The 24128-nt window shown below is 39.9% G+C and overlaps 1 protein-coding gene across 1 annotated transcript in view; it reads right to left on the reverse strand.

The window, feature by feature from the left end:
* Nucleotides 1-24128, reverse strand: part of dnaaf9.L (dynein axonemal assembly factor 9 L homeolog) — a 98672-nt gene that overhangs the window by 69938 nt on the left and 4606 nt on the right. The window contains exon 2 of the mRNA XM_018227100.2: nucleotides 64-143. Within this exon, the coding sequence (XP_018082589.1) occupies nucleotides 64-143 (80 nt within the window). The remainder of the gene's footprint in view (nucleotides 1-63; nucleotides 144-24128) is intronic.

Consider the following 24128-nt stretch of genomic DNA (forward strand, 5'->3'; position numbering starts at 1 on the left):
ATAAAGAAATACAGCAAATTGTAACACATGGAGGTTATTATTTAAGATACCAGAAATACTGACCTAAAATGCAGAGAATTCCATCTGGAATCGATTTGCTCTTTTTGTTGAGAATCTCTTGTACATTTCTCAGACGACTGCAACTAAAACAGAGGGGAAAAAAAGGTAAGAATAAAACCCCAAACAAATTCTAAGCAGTAAGCGTACAGCGTGCATCCAAGACTTCTACATTGTAGGTGTCGGGAAGTTAACCTGTATCAACTTCCAAGCATGTTACATTATATTGCCATTCGTTGTACTCTGTAAATAAGACTGTAATGACTTGTAAAGCTTGTTGACATGAACACAAACAGAATGTTGGCAGGTGAATCAGTTACCTCCTACTGAGACCTGCCTTATTAATTAGCTTGCTCACTATACAGATTCAATACACAGAACTTTACACTAGGAATGCACCTAATCAGCCTAATAATTTTAGGATTCAGCCAAATCCCAAACACTTTGGGGGGAATTCACAAAAGTAGACAGAGCCAATTTTTGGAGTAAAAGTGGTGGTAAACTGGTGTAAAATACTTTCTCCATATTCACAAACAGAAATCCGCCTAAATTCCGACTCAACCTCCACTTTTCATATTTTAGTGAAAGAAAGTCAGTTTACAGACACTTTTATGAATTTGTCTGTCAAAATGGTACAAAAACAACATTTTAAACAACATTTTCTCCGGACATATTCAAAATGGAGTAAAGCTCAGTATAAAGGTCTGGCCACACGAGCAGATTCGGGGCGACAATCTCCCCAAACTGCCTTCCCCCTGCTAAAATGAAAATAGTCTTGGGGAAGGCATACGCTGCACTTTGTTTTCCGAAGTCGCCCGAAGTTTCTTCTCGAGGAAATTTCTGGAGACTTTGGAAATCAAAGTGCAGCAAGTGCATTGCCACCGCCGATTTTTCGTTTTAGCCGGCGGAAGGCAGTTCGGGGGGATTGTCGCCACGAAGAAGAGCCGATTAGTTGCCAGGCGACTAAATCACCCCGAATCTGCTCGTGTGGCCTGAACCTAACTCTTCCCCATATGTCAGATCAATTCTAAGATAAACTGCTCTGCTTTGGGTCACCCAGTCTTCATTTCACACCTCTTGTAGGAGCCACATTGGGGAAGAATTAGCATATTATTAGGGATTAGCATTTTATAGTCAGGGCACAAGTTTCTGTCTAAGGATAAGGTCACACTGAGCGTTTTGGGGAGATTTAGTCGCCTGGCCTTCCCTCACACGTGGCGATTCGTTTTCTGAAGTCACCCGAAGTTTCTTCATGAGGCAACTTCGGAAAACGAATCGTGCGTGTGATTAGCGCCGTCGGTTTTTCATTTTAGCCAGCGCAGAGTGAGGGAAGGCGCTCGGCGAGATTGGTCGCACAAAGATGAGGCGATTAGTCGCCATGAGACTAAATCTCCCCGAAACGCTCAGTGTGGCCTTACCCTTACTCTATAGGTGTAAAAGCCTTATTAACAAAACAAATAAAACAGGGTTTAAACAAAAAAGTGTATTTTATACAATTAGATATGTAAAAAGTTTTTAACTCACACTGGTATTATTTTACTAGTTTTAGCTGAATGAATGAGGCAAAAATAGTTAAAAAATGTTGCTTGTGAGACAAGGTAATCATCTCCAAAACCCTCTGGGGTTTGGATTCGTTTCATCAAGGCACTTGAATTCAGCCGAATCTGAATCCTCCTGAAAAAGGCCAAATCCGGAAGCCTGGATTCAGTGCATTTTATAGAAATGATACATCATTCACATGAGTCCCTCCAGGCCGGTAAAAATTTTGTTGTTTATAGGGAAAAACCATAAAAATATAGGATTTTTTTCCAGAAAAGGTGGCAACCCTACCCTCCAGTTACAATCCAGTCGGTATAGCATGCACACACTAGAATCAATTGTATCAGAAGTCAATTAACTCTCCTGTATTGTTTTAGTGTGTAGTGTTGGGAGGACACTGGCAGACCACACAAACTCATTGAATATATAAGTCTGGTTGGAATCAAACCCGAGCACTGCAAGCAGGGCCGCCATTAGAAATCACGGGGCCCCGTACAACAAAATTTTTGGGGCCCCCTGGGCCCCGCCCACACTGTCGACCAAGCTCCACCCCATATCCCGCCCACTCCACATTGCAGTTAAAAGACCACACAGACATCAGCGCTAAAAAAGTAACCCCCCCACACAAGTTGTAAAAAGCTATTGATGGTCAGGGCCCCAAAAAAAACATTGGTGGCAGGGGCCCCCTTACAAGTTGAAAACAAATTGGGGCCCCAAAAAAAAATTTGAAAATTTTTATTTTTAAAAAAAAAAAAAAAAAAAACATTGGCGGCAGGGGCCCCCTTATAAGTTAAAAACAAATTGGGGCCCCAAAAAAAATTTGAAAAAAAAAAACTGGTGGCAGGGGCCCCCTTACAAGTTAAAAAAATTTGGGGCCACCAAAAAGAAAATTAATTTTTTTTTTAAAAAAAAAAAAATAAAAAAAAATACAATGGTGGCAAGGGTCCCCTTACGAGTTAAAAAAAAAATTGGGGCCCCAAAAAAAAAGTTTTAAAAAAAAGATTGGTGGCAGGGGCCTATAGAATATTAAAATAATACATTGGTGGCCAGGGGATTAAAAAAAAAAAAAAAAAACACAAACTGGTGTTCAGTAGAATTGAACTCATGGCTTCAGTACTTCAACTTCGCCTCTTTTCGTGACTTCGGGTCTTTTCACCGCTTCAGGACTTCAATTTCGGCTGTTTTCGTGACTTCGGGTCTTTGCGCTGCTTCAGGACTTCGGCTGTTTTCGTGACTTCGGGTCTTTTCGGCGCTTCGTGACTTCGGCTTTTTCCGTGACTTCGGGTCTTTTCGGCGCATCGGCTTCGGCTTTTCGGCACTTCCGCATTCGGCACGCAAGAGGCAAGACGTACGGCTCGGGCGCTCGTAAGGGGGGCCCGGATCTTCAAAAAATGCAGCGCTGCCGGGCCCCCCTTCATGCCCGGGCCCGGTACGCTTGTCCCCCCTGTCCCCCCCTGATGGCGGCCCTGACTGCAAGACAGCAATATTAACCCCTGCACTACAGTGAAAATACATGCAACCGTAATGGGTCGAGTCACCTTTAAATTAACTTTTAGTATGTTGTAGAATGGCCAATTCTAAGCAACTTTTCAATTGGTCTTCATTATTTAGTTTTCAATTATTTGTCTTCTTCTGACTCTTAGTTTAATTTAAGATTTTGGGGCAGATGCTATCTGTGTAGTAAGAGCCGTGCACAGGTCCACTTTATTTAAAATACATAAATTAGAAACATGCACAGCTTCTCACTTTAAACATTTATTTGTGCATTTTAATCACAACCAAATTGCATGTTAACACATTAACAAAACACACCACAGTGTAGTGTCTCCCCTTTTTTTCTTCTGACTCTTTCCAGCTTTCAAATGGGGGTCACTGACCCCATCAAAAAACAAATGCTCTGTAAGGCTACAAATGTATTGTTATTTTTTATTACTCATCTTTCTATTCAGGCCTCTCCTATTCCAGTCTCTTATTCAAATCAATGCATGGTTGCTAGGGTAATTTAGACCCTAGCAACCAGATGGCTGAAATTACAAAATTGAGAGCTGCTGAATAAAAAGCTAAATAACTCAATAAAACACAAATAATAATATTAAAAACAATTGCAAATTGTCTCAGAATATCACTCTCTATGTCAGGGGTCCCCAACCTTTTTTTTACCCATGAGCCACATTCAAATGTAAAAGGAGTTGAGGAGCAACACAACCATGAAAAGTCCCTTGGGTGCCAAATATGGGCTGTGATTGGCTATTTGGTAGCCCCTAAGCGGACTGGCAGCCTACAGGAGGCTCTACTTGGCACTATACTTATTTCTATGCAATTTAAACTTGCCTCCAAGCCTGGAATTCAAAAATAAGCAGCTGCTTTGAGGACAATGAGAGTAACATCCAAGGGGTTGGGGAGCAACATGTTACTCACAAGCTACTGGTTGGGGATCACTGGTCTAATTCATACTAAACGTTAACTCAATGGTGAACAACCCATTTAAAGGGAAAGAGCTGCCAGACACAGAGAAATACTTACATGAATGGTTTGAAATGTTGGTTGAAATAAATATGAGCGACATGGTGTTGCACAGGGGAAACCATTTTTACCCAAGTCCATCTAAACCTCAGAATTGTTTCAGATCTGACAGTCAACTGTGAATAGATCCACAGGCTGAACACCTGGATAGGGTCTGATTTCACAGGACACATATAGGGCTCTTACAGACGAGCGTTTTTACCTGCGCTCCCCTGCGCTCCGTTTTTCTGCGTTCAGCCGCAGGGGAGCGCAGGAATAGACACATTACATTTTTTCCAATGGGGCTGTACTCACACAGTAGGCGCCGAACGCAGGTTGAGACGCAACATGCTGCATTTTTCCTGCGTTCGGCGCCTACACGCGCCTGTGTGAGTACAGCCCCATTGGAAAAAATGTAATGCGTCTATTCCTGCGCTCCCCTGCGGCTGAACGCAGAAAAACGGAATGCAGGGGAGCGCAGGTAAAAACGCTCATCTGTAAGAGCCCTAATCGTGCACTTACACAATGAACAATTCATCAGAAATGTAACTGAAGAAAGATGTGTCCTGTCCTGTGGCTTTTGAGGGCGTAACAACTGCCTTTTACCAATATCAGGGGATTATTAGCTGTTCCAGAAATGTGACAGTTACTAATACAATTGTATTTGACTGCTCCTAATTTTTAGTACACAGACCTGAAGTACTCAAGGCACTATTTAAAAGGCCGCTGCCAATAAATGAAATTACAATTGCTACAAAAGAGGATTAATATCAGTGAAAGCTGTAATCTTTGTGGGTGTAACAGAGTAATGAATTAATGTAACACATATCCTTAGGCAAAAAGGAATGTTGCGGTTATAAATGAGACAGCTGCTTATAAAGCATTCATACTATAAAACCTAAAGTTTCATAAAAATGGTTCATATGATTGGATCTTGATAATGGGCACCGGGATCACATACAATGCACTCACACATTAACTTCTTGCAATTTATTTACTACAGGTATGGGATGTGTTATCCAGAATGTTTGGGACATGGGGCTTTCCAGATAAGGGATCTTTCTGAAATATGGATCTTCATACCTTCAGTGTACTAAAACATAATTTAAATATGAATTAAACCCAATAGGATTGTTTTACATCTTAAAAATCATCTAAAAATATATCACAGGTATGGGATATGTTATCCGGAAACCCGTTATCCAGAAAGCTCAGAATCACAGGATGGCCATCTCCCATAGATTCCATTTTACCAAAATAATCCAAATTTTTAAATGTTATTTCCTTTTTCTCTGTAAAAATCAAAGAAGTATGGTATGGGACCTGTTATCCAGAATGCTCGGGACCTGGGGTATTCTGGATAACGGATCTTTCCGTAATTTGGATCTTCATACCTTAAGGGGCACATTTACCTAGGGTCGAATATCGAGGGTTAATTAACCCTCAATATTTGACCGTCAAAGTAAAATCCTTCGACTTCGAATATCGAAGTCGAAGGATTTTGCGATATTCCTACTATCTAACGATCGAAGGAATAATCATTCGATCGAACGATTAAATCATTTGAATCGAACGATTCAAAGGATTTTAATCCATTGATCAAAGGCTATTCCTTCGATCAGAAAATTGTTAGGAAGCCTATGGGGACCTTCCCCATAGGCTAACATTGGCCTCGGTAGGTTTTAGCTGGCGAACTAGGGGGTCAAAGAATTTTTTAAAGAGACAGTGCTTCGACTATCGAATGGTCGAACAATTTTTAGTTTGAATCGTTTGATTAGAAGTCAAAGGTCGTAGTCGAAGGTCGAAGTAGCCCATTCAATGGTCAAAGTAGCCATATTCGACCATTCGAAATTCTAACTATTTTTCCTCTATTCCTTCACTCGAACTAAGTAAATGGGCCCCTAAGTCTACTAGAAAATCATATAAACATTAAATAAACCCAATAGGCTTTGCTTCCAAACAGGATTTATTATATCTTAGTTGGGATCAAGGATGGGATACTGGTTTATTATTACAGAGAAAAGGGAAAAAATCTTTTCAAATTTGGATTAAAAAATGGCGTCTATGGGAGACAGCTTTTCCGCAATAGGAGCTTTCTGGATAACTGGTTTCTGGATAACGGATCCTATACCTTTAGAAGTCAATCAAAAACAATCCTACCAGCAAATGAAACAAGCACCTAGCACATCCAATCCCTATCCATCTAAAAAGAAAACCCTAATATGAACAACTGCAGTTTCTCTCTTCTGCAGGGAATATACATACACACATACATTTGGAAAATAGAAAGAGGGACAAAAAGATTTGCCGCATGAAGCGTGTTGAGATTTTGTCTACACGCCCTAAAGCACATCTATTTGGCAGGTTATGGAAAGCCTGAACACATTTTTTTAGGGTCAAGTTTTATGTGTTATTACAGTTTTGCTAATTAAGGTGAATTGCCCTTTAAAGTGGACCTGTCATCCAGACACAAAAATCTGTATAATAAAAGTCCTTTTCAAATTAAACATGAAATCCAATTTCTATTTTTTATTAAAGCATTCATAGCTGCTGTAAGCTCATTTAAAAATCTCAGCTGTCAATCAAATATTGTCTGCCACTCCTCTATGCCAGTGGCATAGAGGCGGGGCAGATAATTACTTTCACTTTCCATTCAGCACTTCCTACATGTCACTGCTCTCCCCATATTCCCCCAGTTCTCTTCACCATTTAATTGTGTAACCAGGACATGGGGATGGACATCAGGTCCCCCATTCTGGTGCACAAACAAGATTCTGAGATGATACAAGGCTTGCCTTAATAACAGTGTGCACAAAATGGCTCCTGCCTGCTTGTTATAATTATGAATTCCCAGACTGAAGGAAACAAGATTCAAATAATTTATATAGTGTAATTAAAGTTCATTTTGATTGACTAATGTGATAAAATTGGATTTTGAATAATTTTTTTGGGTGACGGGTCCCCTTTAAGCTGCAATTCAGTTTCCCCAAGCGAGCTGTTTTTCTTAAATAGTTACAATTGTATCTTTGCTTATCTTAAATTGTTACCAATGTATCTTAATTGCACCTGCCATGTATTCTGTGCTCTGCCAAAAGCATTTAATTCAATCAACCTTTAGACACATTGTATCTTTTTCTGGCTGTTCATCGCACAAGATCAAAGAGAAAGTCGGAACATTTCAATTACAATCAGGTAAGTTGAGCTGTCAAAATCTGGACTGTCCCACGAAAAACAGGACAGGTGGGAGGTATGTACATCGACAACCTAGTGTGACTGTCTTGAAAATTATACAGCAAGAATTCAACAGCAGAACTGCAGCTTCTTTTATGTGCAGGTAATAAACATTCACGTCCTCGTGTGATTTTCTTCATGTAAAGCTCACGGTAACATGCAGAATTTAACTTTCGTACCTGAAACGGGTTCAACAATGTGGTAACTAAAGGGGAAGGTCACCTTTAAATTAACTTTTAGTTAGGGATGCACCAAATCCACTAATTTTGATTCGGACAAACCCCTGAATCCTTCACGAAGGATTCGGCCGAATACCGAACCGAATCCTAATTTGCATATGCAAATTAAGGGTGGGATGGGGAAAACATTTTTTACTTCCTTGTTTTGTGACAAAAAGTCACACAATTTCCCTCTCCGCCCCTAATTTGCATATGCAAATTAGGATTCCGTTTCAGTTTGGTCAGAAGGATTCGGCCGAATCGGAATCCTGCTGAAAAAGGCCGAATCCTGGCCGAATTGTGGATTCAGTGCATCCCTACTTTTAGTATGTGGTACCAGAGCTGTGGAGTCGGAAGCAATTTTGTGTATCTGGAATCAAATCAAAAAATGTATCGACTTTGACTCCAAATAACTTTAAATACAAGCGCTGAAAATAATCAAATCAGATTTAAGAGCTTCTGTGAAGGAGGATAAGGCAGAAGCAATTCTGTTTCTAAGATCAATATTTAAGTTGATTTTGGACTGTATTTAACAGCTATTCTACAGCTATATGCCAGGTTCAATTAATAGATAAATTGTTTTAGGTTTTCCAGTTGTTTTCGGTTTATGTAATTTAACTTTGATTTTGTTTTAGAATTAGAAAAGGATACTCTCTGGGAGGGTTTCCACTAGGTACTGAAACAGTCCTTCTGGGATTTGCTTCTATTTAAGACATTTGCCCTGATGTCAGGGACCAGGCCTGGATCTCATTTAGATTTCAATTTTTCCCACAGTTGAGTTCAGGTCAGAGCTGGGTTCAGGCCAGACATATTCTTTCCTTTCCGCCTCTGCAAACCAGTTCTGTATGGACCTAATACTTTGTACATGGGGGCATTATTATGCAAAAAGAGGAAAATACCTTCCCCCCAAATGTTGCCTCTGTGCAGATAACATACAGTAATTCTCAATGCCATTACATGATATAGTTGTCCCTGCTATGGTAATGATGGATGTGGCTTAAATTGCCAATTGCAATAATTAATTAGAGAGGGTATCACACATTTTTGGCATATAGTATACATTGTGCTGCTTGCACAGTCAATTAGTAAATTTGTTTTGTATAACCGAGTTTTCCTACATCTAAAACTGCTATTTTGTGGAGCTCCCACTGTGTAGCGAACCAGGGAAGTTATCCCAGATTAAGAGCAAAATATTGATCACTCATGGACTGGCCCTACCCATATAGATTTATACACAGTAAAAGTAATGTGTGTTATACGGCTTGCACTTATGTTTGCCACCTGGCCGGTAAAAATGATGTATTAGTTAATAGGGAATAAAGATAAATATATAGGAAGGTCAGTGATCCCAATGTTATTAATAGGGAATAAAGATAAATATATAGGAAGGTCAGTGATCCCAATGTTATTAATAGGGAATAAAGATAAATATATAGGAAGGTCAGTGATCCCAATGTTATTAATAGGGAATAAAGATAAATATATAGGAAGGCCAGTGATCCCGATGTTATTAATAGGGAAAAAAGATAAATATATAGGAAGGTCAGTGATCCCAATGTTATTAATAGGAATAAAGATAAATATATAGGAAGGTCAGTGATGCCAATGTTATTAATAGGAATAAAGATCAATATATAGGAAGGTCAGTGATGCCAATGTTATTAATAGGAATAAAGATCAATATATAGGAAGGTCAGTGATGCCAATGTTATTAATAGGGAATAAAGATAAATATATAGGAAGATCAGTGATCCCAATGTTATTAATAGGGAATAAAGATAAATATATAGGAAGGTCAGTGATCCCAATGTTATTAATAGGGAATAAAGATAAATATATAGGAAGATCAGTGATCCCAATGTTATTAATAGGGAATAAAGATAAATATATAGGAAGGTCAGTGATCCCAATGTTATTAATAGGGAATAAAGATCAATATATAGGAAGGTCAGTGATCCCAATGTTATTAATAGGGAATAAAGATAAATATATAGGAAGGTCAGTGATCCCAATGTTATTAATAGGGAATAAAGATAAATATATAGGAAGGTCAGTGATCCCAATGTTATTAATAGGGAATAAAGATAAATATATAGGAAGGTCAGTGATCCCAATGTTATTAATAGGAATAAAGATCAATATATAGGAAGGTCAGTGATGCCAATGTTATTAATAGGAATAAAGATCAATATATAGGAAGGTCAGTGATCCCAATGTTATTAATAGGGAATAAAGATAAATATATAGGAAGGTCAGTGATGCCAATGTTATTAATAGGGAATAAAGATAAATATATAGGAAGATCAGTGATCCCAATGTTATTAATAGGGAATAAAGATAAATATATAGGAAGGTCAGTGATCCCAATGTTATTAATAGGGAATAAAGATAAATACATAGGAAGGCCAGTGATCCCAATGTTATTAATAGGGAATAAAGATAAATATATAGGAAGGCCAGTGATCCCAATGTTATTAATAGGGAATAAAGATCAATATATAGGAAGGTCAGTGATCCCAATGTTATTAATAGGGAATAAAGATAAATATATAGGAAGGTCAGTGATGCCAATGTTATTAATAGGGAATAAAGATAAATATATAGGAAGGTCAGTGATCCCAATGTTATTAATAGGGAATAAAGATAAATATATAGGAAGGCCGGTAATTTTTTTCCAGAAAAGGCGGCAACCCTAGTTGGACTGTGCTTGCTAGAGCTGTGAAGTTCACTTCAGATTTTATAGATATGTATTACTCACAAGAATGCACTGCTAAGATTAGGACTTTAATATCCCTGCTGGGAAGAAATAAACATAAGGCAAAATGTTTCCATGTAAGGGAGAAGTTTCCATAAACAGAAACCTCCTTCTGTATATAAAGTGACTTGTGGTGAGTTGCTGTAGCTAAGGTGTTTTCCACTACACTATAAAATAACCTGCAGTGTTCTGAGGAAGAGACTCAGTGCAACTCAATGCCAAATTAATATTAAATTATCACCTTTAGGCTAAGGCCACACTAGGCGATAGCGCCGCGATTTGACTCGCCGCGACTTTTAAGCCGCAATCGCTGGGGAAACTTTTGCGCTGGCGTCTATGGGGAATCGCGTAAAATCGCCAGCGTAAAAACACACGCGGCGATCTTTTCTCTACTGTCGCTCGAAATTGCCTCGCTAGGCGATTTCGAGCGACAATAGAAAAAAGATCGCCGCGTGTGTTTTTACGCTGGCGATTTTACGCGATTCCCCATAGACGCCAGCGCAAAAGTTTCCCCAGCGATTGCGGCTTAAAAGTCGCGGCGAAAAGTCGCCGCGAGTCAAATCGCGGCGCTATCGCCTAGTGTGGCCTTAGCCTTAAGTTAAATTTTAGGGGCCAATTCATTAACTTCGAGTGAAGGATTCGAAGTTAAAAAACTTCGAATTTCGAAGTGTTTTTTTGGCTACTTTGACCATCGAATGGGCTACTTCGATCACAACTTTGAATCGAAGGATTCAAACTAAAAAACTTTCGACTATTTGACCATTCGATGGTCGAAGTACTGTCTCTTTAAGAAAAAACTTTGACCCCCCTAGTTAGCCACCTAAAATCTACCGAACCGAAAGTTAGCCTATGGGGAAGGTCCCCATAGGCTTGCCTAACTTTTTTTGGTCGAAGGATAATCCTTCGATCGTTGGATTAAAATCCTTTGAATCGTTCGATTCGAAGGATTTAATCGTTCGATCGAACGATTATTCCTTTGATCGTTCAATCAAACTTTTTGCGCAAAATCCTTCGACTTCGCTATTCGAAGTCGAAGGCTTTTCATTCCCCAGTCGAATATCGAGGGTTAATTAACCCTCGATATTCGACCCTTGATGAATTTGCCCCCAAGTGTGTTATAGAATGACCAATTCTAATCAACTTTTTAATTGGTCTTCATTTTTTCTTTTTTATAGTTTTTGAATTATTTGCCTTCTTCTTCTCTCCTTTCTCTTGTCTTTTTCAACTTTAATTAATTAACCCTCGATATTCGACTAGGAATTAAAATCCTTCGACTTCGAATTTCGAAGTTGAAGGATTTAGCGCAAATACTGCGATCATACGATCGAAGGATTATTCCTTCGAACGAATGATTAAATCCTTCGAATCGAACGATTCGAAGGATTTTAATCCAACGATCGACGGAATATCCTTCGATCCAAAAAACTTAGGAAAGCCTATGGGGACCTTCCCCATAGGCTAACATTGACTTCGGTAGCTTTTAGCTGCCGAAGTAGGGGGTCGAAGTTTTTTTTAAAGAGACAGTAGTTCGACTATCGAATGGTCGAACGATTTTTAGTTTGAATCCTTCGATTTGAAGTCGTAGTCGAAGGTCGAAGTAGCCCATTCGATGGTCGAAGTAGCCCAAAAAATACTTCGAAATTTCGAATTTTTTTTACTTCGAATCCTTCACTCGAATTTAGTGAATCGGCCCCTAAAAGTTAATTTAAAGATGAACAACCCATAAATTAATGTACTCGCTTGCTGTTTTATGATCGTCAAATTGGTCAGACGATTAATTTTCCATAAGAGAAAAATAAATAAATGGGTCCACATGGGCAGCCAAACTACAGTTTGAAACTAGCAGTTAGTCAGGTTAAAACAGAGTTGAAAGGTTGATGGAAAGGTTGATGGACTTTGAAGGTCTTTTTTCAACCTAACTTACTATGTTACGTTGTATCTGTTTGGTAAGACTCTAAAACAAATTTCAAACCCTTTCTTTTTAGGAAGACAGGAGAATGTGACTTCCTTACGAAAAAGGCCCAAATAAAGTTCTCTCTCATGCCACTAAAGTGTGAGGCTATGCAAAAAATAACATTTTTAGGTGCCACTGGGAATATTTGGCAAACACCAATCACCAATGAGCGCTGCTTGTGTCACTTCATCCATAGAAAACATTGTTAGACTTGGATGATTTCTTTGTTCTTTAGCCAGTCAATGTGACCTAAGCCTAAGGCACAACCTTTCTTAATGTAAGAAGGTTTTACTCAAACATAATACACCTTTAAGCAGGGGGCTGAACTACACCATTTTTAGATGGCATGAGATTAGCAAAGGAAACAAGCAAAGGCACAGGTAAGGCAAAGACTGCACTAAGCAGAGGTCAAGCAAGGCTACAGAATCCCAATACTACTACTTTATGTTGCACACATTGTTACATTGAAATCACTGCAACACTTGCAAGACTCCACTTCTATTGCAGGAAGAAGGATGTACAAGTTGCACGACTGCATGCAAATAATAAGATCATGCTAAGCAAGACAAATGCTTGAAGAAAAATCAACCAAGTCAACGGAGGAATAAATACAAAAATCCATATGTAATAAAAGGCCCTAAGTTTGCACAGGAGCAGTCACCCATAGCAACCAATAAAATGCTTGCTTTTAAACAGGTGACCAGTAAATGCTTCCTGCTTATTGGTTGCTATGAGTTTACTGCTCCTGGGCAAATTCAGGGCCTTTTATTACATAACCCCCCAAAAGCTCTTACAGGCGAGCATTTGAAGCTGCGCTCCCCTGCGTTCTAGTTTTATGCGTTCAGCCGCAGGGGAGCACAAGAGTAGATGCATTTAGTTTTTTTCAATGGGGCTGTACTCACACAGACGCATGTAGGCGCCGAACGCAGGAAAAATGCAGCATGTTGCGTCTCAACCTGCGTTCGGCGCCTACATGCTTCTGTGTGAGTACAGCCCCATTGAAAAAAACTAAATGCGTCTACTCCTGCGCTTCCCTGCGGCTGAACGCATAAAACCGGAATGCAGGGGAGCGCAGCTTCAAACACTCGTCTGTAAGAGCCCTAAAGGCCCCCATACATGAGCAGATATAAGCTGCTGACAGATTAAAAGTGGCCATACATTATAAAGGTCCGCATAGACGCAAAGATCTTTCGTTGGTGAACGATCGATTTCAGTGCAATCCGACCAATCCGTCAAATTATCGTGAGGTTAGTGGGGATCGAACAGTCGTACATCTTATGGTTTTTCGGCCAACATCTGTCAGAAAATTGTTCGGCCAATTTAAAAAAAATTTAACGATCCCAGTGCAATAAATCTATGTTTGCAGGGCCAAGCAGGCAGCTACCCTCAGTTTTGCTGGCAATATCTCTTGAAATGGTCTTTTTAGTTGATGGGTAAATCGTACATTTAAACGATCGTTTCGAGATAATCGGGTTCTCACGATAACGAAAAGATCTTTTAAGAATCTTTAACTCTATGGAAAGCTTAAAGGAACTGTTCAGTGTAAAAAAAAAAAAACCAGGGTAAATAGTCTGTGCAAAATAAAAAATGTATCTAATATAGTTAGTCAAAAATGTAATGTATAAAGGCAGTAGTAGTAGTAAATTTGTAATACACCTAACAAAAGCCCGTGGCCTGCCTCCAGTCTGGTCAAAACTCACCTTTTTGCCGGCTTCTGGCCAATCGCGTGCCGTGGCTCTGCCCCCTTTGACGTCAAGACCCACCATTTTGTTCCTGCCCCCTCCACCGGCCGGTAGAAATTTTATTAAAAAGTGGCAATCCTAGTGCCGACAGGACGATCAACTAGCCAATGTAGTCCTCGATCACAAGAGAAAATCAAACTTGCCAGATCTGGATGATTTTTGCCCAAATATTGATCAGGGAGGCCTGTCGGAATGCCCCATACACAGTCAGATAATCTGCCAAATTGTTCTAAATGCCCAATATGAGGAGCTTAAATCTGCCCATTTATGGCAGCTTATTGGGCAGTGTATGGGGCCCCAATCGATATCGGGCCAAAAGTTGGCCAGATGTCAATTGGGCAGGGTTAAAAATTCAGTGGAAAAGAGGACTGCATTGGTTTGCTCATATGTTCCTTAAACTACCCAAACGTATTCTCAGTGCTGTGATCCGATCATTGAGCCCATGATCGGATCAGCCCGATATAGCCCACATGGGAGAGATCCACTCATTTGGCGAGGTCGAGAAACAAGTAGATATTTACATGTATGGCTAGCTGCATCGAGTTAGATCTGTAAGCGGTAGCTCTGAGAAGCACAAGACTGTGTTGCTATCCCATACCACTCATGGGGAGCACAGGCAAGTATTCACCTCCCCTAACACAGACACATCGGAATGTATCTGAACTAATTATGCATGTCCCTATATAACAGCTCCCTGTGGAATCAAGCTGCTTGACAAATACAGTAACACTGGTTGGATTCAACAGACATCAATAATCTATCACTGAACTCAGTACAGGTTTGGGATCTGTTATCCAGAAAGCTCAAGACCTGGGGTTTTCCGAATAGGAGATCTTTCCGTAATTTGAATCTCAATGCCTTAAGTCTACTAAAAAACAAGTTAAACATTAATTAAACCCAATAAGCTGGTTTTGTCCCCAATAACGGTTAATTATATGTTAATTGGGATTAAATACAAGCTACTGTTTTATTATTACAGGAAAAAAAATGTTTAAAAATCTGAATTATCTGACTAAAATGGACATTAACCAATAAGATTAACCGGTAGGTCACAGCAATGTCATTTTTAAAGCGGTTGCTCACCTTCCAAAACGGTCGGCTCAGTTGGTTTCAGATAGTTTAACAGAAACAAAGACTTTTTCCAATTACTTTCTGTTTTCTATCTGTGAGCATTTTCTTATATTTTAGCGGCAGATTTACATATGGTCGAATATCGAGGGTTAATTAACCCTCAATATTCAACTGCCGAAGGTAAATCCTTCGACTTCGAATATCGAAGTCGAAGGATTTACCGCAATTAGTTCGATTGAACGAAGAACGATTAAATCCTTCGAATCGAACGACCAAAAAACCCTTAGAAAGCCTATGGGGACCTTCCCCATAGGCTAACATTGAGGTTCGGTAGGTTTTAGGTGGCGAAGTAGGGGGTCGAAGTTTTTTTTAAAGAGACAGTACTTCGATTATAGAATGGTCGAATATTGGAACGATTTTTAGTTCGAAACGTTCGATTCGAAGTCGTAGTTGAAGGTCGAAGTAGCCAATTCGATGGTCGAAGTAGCCAAAAAACACATTCGAAATTCGAATTTTTTTTTATTATATTCCTTCACTCGAGCAAAGTAAATGTGCCCCTTAGTGTAAAGTGCAATTTTTCACAAAAAGCAACTCGGGGAAGGGGGTCTCCAACCCTGTAAACTGTTCTAAATTGATACATTTAGTTGATACATTTCTTATCTTTGTCCCTGCTGAGCAGAATCCCTGAGTTTCATTACAGGCAGCTGTTAGAATTGATACAATAGTTGCTGATACTCCAGAGATGCTGCTGAGAAATGGTAACAGTTTAGAGTCTGCGCCTGAATAACTGAGCTGCCAGACTCAAACACCAGAGACAGGGACTATAAAGGGGAACTCTGGCTTCCAAACCAAAATTTAATAAAGAGGCCACATAACACAGAAACCTCTAATATATCCATCACAGTTACCCGTTTCTTCAAAAAGTATAAATAAATGCCATTTTCTATGCTGAAATCCAGCTGTGTAACAGTTCTTTTCTTTCTGCCTCATTTGAAATCCTGGCAGGGAAGGAGGGACTAATCACTGATGTTACAAATTGTAACAATGTCACCACGGCTTACAGACAACATGCAGGAACTACATAACCCACAATGCATTGCACTGGGATGTTCCTTTCCTTATTGAAATCACGTGTGCAGGGAATTGTGGGGTTTGGAGGATGCAGGCTGAGGACAGATGGCTGTTGATACAAAGTAACAGTAGTCAGACAGCTCAGCAAAGTAGTCAGACAGATCAGCAGGAGAGCAGGGCGCTAGGCTTAGGGAACTGTCAGAAACCATTAAAAATCATGAAAAGTCTGCATATTTTTTAATTGATGTATATTGCAAAGATGCTTGAAATTATGTTTACTTTTCAAAAAGCTTAAGTTGTGTTTTTGTGGAGTTCCCCTTTAAGAGGGATATAAATGAGCTGGAGAGAGTGCAGAGACAAAGTGCAACTAAACTGGTTAGAGGGAGGAAGACTTAAATTGTGAGGGGAGACTGTCAAGGTTGGGGTTGTTCCCCATTAAACTTAGATTTTGGAAAAAAAATGGAAAGTAATTGAAAAAAAGTATTTATTTCTGGTGAACAATCTGAAAACAATTGAACTGAAAAAAGTGTTAGGGCTCTTACTGACGAGCGGTTGAAGCTGCGCTCCCCTGCGTTCCGTTTTTCAGCATTCAGCCACAGGGGAGCGCAGGAATAGACGCATTTAGCTTTTTTCAATGGGGCTGTATTCACACAGGCACGTGTCGGCGCCGAACGCAGGTTGAGACGCAACATGATGCATTTTTCCTGTGTTCGGCGCCTACACGCAGGGCAGCCATCAGGGGGGGGACAGGAGGGAGAGTTGTAGGGGACCCCGAGGGTAAGGGGGGCCCGGCCATGCCACACTTACTTGATTAGAAGGGCCCCCCATCTTTCTGAGAGCTGCTGACTTCGGGAAGGCATGGACGTTTAAGGGGCTCCGGCCACCAATTTTCTTATAATGGGGGCGGGGCTGGCCACCAATTTTTTTTTCTCATGTGGGGTCCTAGCCACCAATATTTTTTAATGGGGGGGGCCTGGCCGCAAATATTTTTTATGGGGGGCCCTGACCACCATATCCTGCCTACATGCGCCTGTGTGAGTACAGCCCCATTGAAAAAAGCTAAATGCGTCTATTCCTGTGCTCCCCTGTGACTGAAAGCGGAAAAACGGAACGCAGGGGAGCGCAGCTTCAACCGCTCATCAGTAAGAGCCATTAGGAAGGTGAACAACCCCTTTTCATTTGCATAATGAAAGAAAATGCCATCGTTTCAGGAATCAGAGCCAGGACTGCAGACAATATTGTAAGCCAGATGCTACTTTCAATAGCAATTACATTTACATATGCGCTTATAAACTATTAACTTCAACACAAACATTGAAAATGTTAGAATCTCTTGGTTAGAGTTCATTTGAAACATTATACAGTAAGGAGGTTACAGAGTTAAAGGTTATAATCAAAGGGTAAAGAAGGCAGGACTGGGTCAGGAGTGAAGAAAGGGAATAACTCATTGCTCAGACATACATTCCAGCAATAAAACAGGAGACCTTGGCTACAGATTGGGGACCCTTGAGAGCATAATTGGCATGCCACTGGGAGGTGGGGGGAATACAAGCATGCAACTAGGATCACACACACGAGTGTCTCACATAACATAGACTTATTCACACACACTGTCAGCTTGACAGCCAACTGCCATCTGGCTGACACAAATCATAAAGGCTCATTGGCTTATCTCAAGTCAATAGTAAGCCAGCTGGAGGAGGAATACTGCTGCAGGACCATTTGGTTGAACAGTGCAACTCCCTGGCTGTGTAAAGCTTCTCATCAAGGAAACCAGAACCCACAGATATTATGTCAGATATTGTGCCAGTGTGTGAGATGCAGGGAAACTGCCAGAGTAAACAAGCTTAAAGCTCAACACTATTAGGCCAATAAAAATAAGTAGGAAGCAGCATGGGAGTAAATCAATGAATTCAGCAGAATCAATCCACATACAGGGAAGTAAATACTAGTTTTATTAATCTTATGCGTCAAACAGGGGGATACCAGAATGCAAATCAACTACAGACAATACTTTATCCTGTTAATCCTTTAGTGGTCTAATCAATCACTGTGACTTCCAAGAACACAGTAATGGCACCATCATAGGAAAGATAGAGAAATAATGTTACAAATGATAAGATTGTGCTACACTGGATGGATTTCCAACAATGTTACATATCTCAGATAAGGTGCCTTGGAATTCCAAAGCCATTTCTACAGAAAAATAAAAAAAGCCATGAGTTTTAGGAGCTGCGGCTAGGAGAGGGGCGAGAAACCAAAATTAAAGTAGAAAACCAAGGGGAAGGTGTTGAAACCAAGAAGTCAGAAATCATCTTTTATACTTAGTCCAGACAAAAGGATTAGTGTTTGGCTCAGCACTGTAGTGTACACAGAATATATATAAATAATACCCAAAGCCATGAATATCTTGTAAATTATATCCTTATAAACGGTGAGTTCTGATGTCATCAGTTATAAACGGTGAGTTCTGATGTCATTTCTGTCACATGACTCATTGAAATTTGTGTATTATAATAAATAAAGTACCCCCAGTTGTAAAATATGAGGATATTAGAAGTTACCTCGGAGTTTCATGACCTGTATAAAAACACTCAGCCTTCGACCTCGTACTTTTATATGGGCATGAAACTCCTCAGTAACTTATAATATCCTTATATTTTACAAGAGGGGGTACTTTATTCACTATATTCTGTGTACACTACAGTGTTGATCCAAAGACTAATCCTTTTGCCTGGACTAAGTATAAAAGATGATTTCTGACTTCTTGGTTTGTATGTATGTATGTATATATATATATATATATATATATATATATATATATATATATATATATATATATATATATATATATATATATAAATAATACCCAAGAGCCATTAATATCCTGTAAATTATATCCATATAAACAGTGCTTAGTGATGTCATCGGTCATAATTGGAGCTTAGTGATGTCATTTCTGTCACATGACTCATTGAAACGTGTGTATTATAATAAATAAAGTATCCCTGTTGCAAAATATGAAGATATTAGAAGTCACCGAGGAGTTCCATGATCTGTATAATAATACTCGACCTTCTGCCTCGTTCTTTTATATGGTAATGGAACTAAAGTCCTGTGCGGAACCAATTTGTTAAATCCGATCCGCGACCCATACCCGCAACCCGCATACTTACCCGCTACATGACACGACACGACCTGCAAGTACCTTATCCGCGACCCCCTGACCATCAAGATCATTGTAAAGGCGTGGTCAGAAAGAGTAAAACAACAAGTGCTGTAAACTGGAAGTGACATCATTGGAAGTAGGCATGATCAGAAAAAAAGGAGTAAAACTCTCTACCCGCAACCTGAAACCGCCACACGCAAATCCGGAGAGCCACCGACCCACGTCTATACCCACTCCCGAAACCTCTACCCTCTACCAGGGTACCGCAGGTTTTTGTGGGTAACCCGCGGGTACCCGACCCGCTGCAGGAGTCTACATGGAACTCCTCGGTAACTTATATTTTACAAGATGGGGTACTTTATTCACTATATAAAATCAAGAGTCTAATCCTGTTGCCATTTTTCAAACTGGAAATGATTTTTCCCCATTCCATGGACAGTTGAGTCAGGCTGTTTTCTGGATTTCTGCCTTTTGGCTTCTCTCACCAGAAATGAAAGGAAACAGTATGGACAATAAGAAAGCTGCAGCATTATGCTGGAACAATCAATAAGGACAAGCGGACACATGTCTGTGAATTAGAAATGACTCACTTGCTTTAATAACAATTGTCCAGCTTATTTCAAGACTAGCTCACGAATAGTTAACCAAAACGACAAACTAAATATATGAGCTGTTTCGGAAAGAGAGAATAATTTTAAGACAACGCTACTTTTAACCCAAGAGACGCACAGGAAACTGTAAATCATGAGGTTGTTATAAGTCACTGCATGGGAAATTAACCCCTGAGAACCTTGAGCCTTCACACCAGCCAGAAATTTCTTTATATTTAACTTTTTGGGAAGCTTTTTTTTTTTTAAATAAAGCACTTGGTCGCACTTAATACAGTAGAAACATTACTGAATGCATTCTGGGGGCTGTAGTTTTTACTATAGTCCCAAAACCACATAGAAATACCTGTGAGAATCAATGGATATTTATAATTGGGCCATAATTATAGCATCTGGATTTATTGTTATGCCATCTTTCTATTCAGGCCTCTCCTGTTCATATTCCAGTCTCTTATTCAAATCAATGCATGGTTGCTAGGGGAATGGGGCAGTTGGCTGAAATTACAAACTGGAGAGCTGCTGAATAAAAAGCTAAATAACTAAAAAAAAAACACAAAAAATGAAAACCAATTGCAAATTGTCTCAGAATATCCCTCTCTACATCATACTAACAGTTAAAACAAAGGTGAACAACCCCTTTAATTACCTTGGCAACTGGCACTTAATACCGTAGAAAAATTACTGAATGCATTCTGGGGCCTGTGGTTTTCACTATAGTCCCAAAACCACATAGAAATACATGTGAGAATCAATGGATATTTATAAATGGGTCATAATTATAGCATATCTCTTTAACATCTGTAATTATTATTATCCCAGTTAAAGCAAAGATTATCTTAAAACAGATAAAGGGGAAATTTACCTACAGTGACGTGAATTTAGAAGGAAAGCCCTTAGGGTAAGGACACACCTGAAGATTCGGGGAGATTTAGTCGCCCGGCGACTAATCGCCTCTTCTTTGGGGCGGCTAATCTCCCCGAACGGCTTCCCAGTGTCTTCCACCTGCTATAATGAAAAAACCGTCTGCGGCATGGCACTTGCGGCGCTTCGTTTCCCGAAGTCACCTCACGAGGAAACTTCGGGCAACTTCGGAAAACTAAGAGGCGATTAGTCGCCAGGCAACTAAATCTCCCCAAATCTTCAGGTGTGACATGGCAGTGAAAGTGGCCTAAGGAACACTGTAATGGGCTGTATCTCTGTATAATGATAATAAATGTAGTGCCTAAAGATATTCTATCAGAAGAAAAGTGACATTTGTTAATATTTAAAGGTGTGTTTCAACTTTAAGTTAACGTTTAGCATGTTGTTGAATGACCAATTCTAAGCCACTTTAAATTGGTCTTCATTTTTTCTTTTTTATACTTTTTGAATGATTTGCCTTCTTCTTCTTGACTCTTTCCAGCTTTCAAATAGGGGTCACTGACCCCATCTAAAAAAACAAATGCTCTGTAAGGCTACACATTTATTGTTATTGTTACATTGTATAACTCATCTTTCTATTCAGCCTTCTCCTATTCATATTCCAGTCTCTTACTCAAATCAGTTACTAGGGGAATTTGGACCCTAGCAACCAGACTGCTGAAACTGCAAACTGGAGAGCTGCTGAATAAAAAGCTAAATAATTAAAAAACCACAAATAATAAAAAATAAAAAACAATTGCAGATTGCCTCCGAATATCCCTCTCTACATCATACTAAAAGTTTACTCATAGGCGAAAAAACCCTTTAACAAACTCAAACAATAGAGCATTTGTTTGTGCCACGTTAAAAATGGGAAGTATTTAGCAAATGTCATAATGAGAACAATAGTGGACTCTCAGCTAGGAAAGCCCCTACTAGGCTCAGCTGTTAATAGTGCCAAACACTGGTTGTTTTAGCCAAAGAGGAGGAGTCACAGAGTGGTTCCAGCCAATGAGTGGTCAGTAGGAAGATTTCCTTGCATTGCAAAGCTCTGATATTTCCCAGACAGAGGGGAACATGAGATCATCAACATACATTCACATTCTGCTAATTGATGACTTCCTTTCCCTCCTGCCTCCCCCCACTCCAAGCATTGTCTCTTATACTGGATATACTGGGGCCCAAGCTCACATTCTCAGCTTTTTACAGTACAGAAAAAAGTCATGTTTTATCTGTTATCAGGGAAAAGAATTAAATCGACTAAACAACTAGCTGAATAGAAATCCATGAGCTTTATCACAAACATTATCATCAATTAACTGTGGAGGAAGCACAATTTCTCTCCTATCTACCAAACTATCTGATCCCCATTGTTAGGGGCAGTCCTGTCCTGCTTTATGGCAGCTGAGATTCTAGCTATCTGTATAACAGAGCATTCTGTCCCAGTGGCTGCACAGATCCTATCTGATCCCCATTGTAAGCAGCAGTCCTGTCCTGCTTTATGGCAGCTGAGATTCTAGCTATCTGTATAACAGAACATTCTGTCCCAGTGGCTGCACAGATCCAATCTGATCCCCATTGTAAGCAACAGTCCTGTCCTGCTTTATGGCAGCTGAGATTCTAGCTATCTGTATAACAGAACATTCTGTCCCAGTGGCTGCACAGATCCTATCTGATCCCCATTGTAAGCAGCAGTCCTGTCCTTCAACCATACCAGTTTCCTACTGTTTAAAAATCAAAATTCCAATTTGGTAGTAGACCAACGAATTGACTGGGCTTATGAATATAGGTTTATATTTCCACTTTAAGGTGGCCATACATACCTAGATTTCCACAGACTTGGCCTAACCTAGAAAGATGGCACATCTTGAAGTAAGTTTCACAAGGTGATCTTAAAGTAGAACTAAAGCCTAACTAAAGAAATAGGTAGAAATGTTGTACATGATGTTTTGTGCTTCTGTACCAGCCCAAGGCAACCACAGCCCTTTAGCAGTAAAGATCTGTGTCTCCAAAGATGCCCCAGTAGCTCCCCATCTTCTTTTCTGCTGATTCACTGCACATGCTCTGTGCTGCTGTCACTTACTGAGCTTAGGGACCCACTCACAATATACAGTACACATAGAAATGTCACAATATAAGGCTGATTAGTAATTAATACACATAATTACTACATGGCAGCACAGAAACCTGTGCAATCAGCATCAGAATTTAATAATCAGCAAACCTGTAGCATCAGTTTATATTACAGTCCAACCTCATTTTCTGCTGGATAATTAGTGATGACCCCTAAGCTTAGCTTCTCAACAGTCACCGACACCCCTAACAAAATCCAAGACGATCTATGCGGATGGTCAATTTGCATACTACAATCCTCATCCCTGGCCAGCACAATTAAAAATAAAAAAAACATAAATTACTGGAGGACAGTGTTCATCCCATGTAAAACCACAGCATATTGTACAATTCTGCTCAGCTGGGGGTAAAACAAACGTATGGAATCCATACAAATACAACACAGATGTACTGAAGTCCCTCCCTATAACTGCTTATGGGTATAATTGCAGCCAGTTATAAGGATAAAAATACAAACAAAATCTTCTTAGGCTAGGGCCACACGGCGCGATTTTGCCGCGATTCTGCGCTGGGCGAGTTGCAAGTCGCTGCGGTTTTTAAGCCGAAATAGTTTTGTTAACTTTGGCGCTGGCGTCAATGCAAATCGCGGCGAAATCGCTGCGCTAATTCACACGCGGCGATTCGTTTTCTATTGTCGCCCGAAGTTGCCTCGCTGGGCGTTTCCGGGCGACAGTAGAAAAAGAATCGCCGCGTGTGAATTAGCGCAGCGATTTCGCCGCGATTTGCATTGACGCCAGCGCCAAAGTTAACAAAGCTATTTCGGCTTAAAAACCGCAGCGACTCGCAACTCGCAACAGCGCAGAATCGCGGCAAAATCGCGCCGTGTGGCCCTAGCCTTAAAGAGAAAGTCACTTTCCAATATGAAACTAGATCCATCAGGTCACATGGTAATTAATTTACTAGTAATTTCCCCAAGATAGAGATGAAAGGTGACAACAATTCTTGCAGCAACTCATTAGATTGCAACATGGCCGCAGCTCTTGAGTTTGCAGAACATGAGGTCTGAGAAATGGACCCAGTCGTTTGTTTTACTTGAACTCATTTACAATTCACTTTTCATGTAGAATAGATATTAGTATTCTAAGTCTAGTCCTTATCTTTGTGATTTTTAAGAAAATTTTTTTTTTTGCAGTGCAGCTGTAAGAATTTCCATTTCAAATGTTTTTGTTTGCTCAGGC

The sequence above is a fragment of the Xenopus laevis genome, chromosome 1L (assembly GCF_017654675.1).
Source record: "Xenopus laevis strain J_2021 chromosome 1L, Xenopus_laevis_v10.1, whole genome shotgun sequence".
In the NCBI taxonomy this organism is placed as follows: Eukaryota; Metazoa; Chordata; class Amphibia; order Anura; family Pipidae; genus Xenopus; species Xenopus laevis.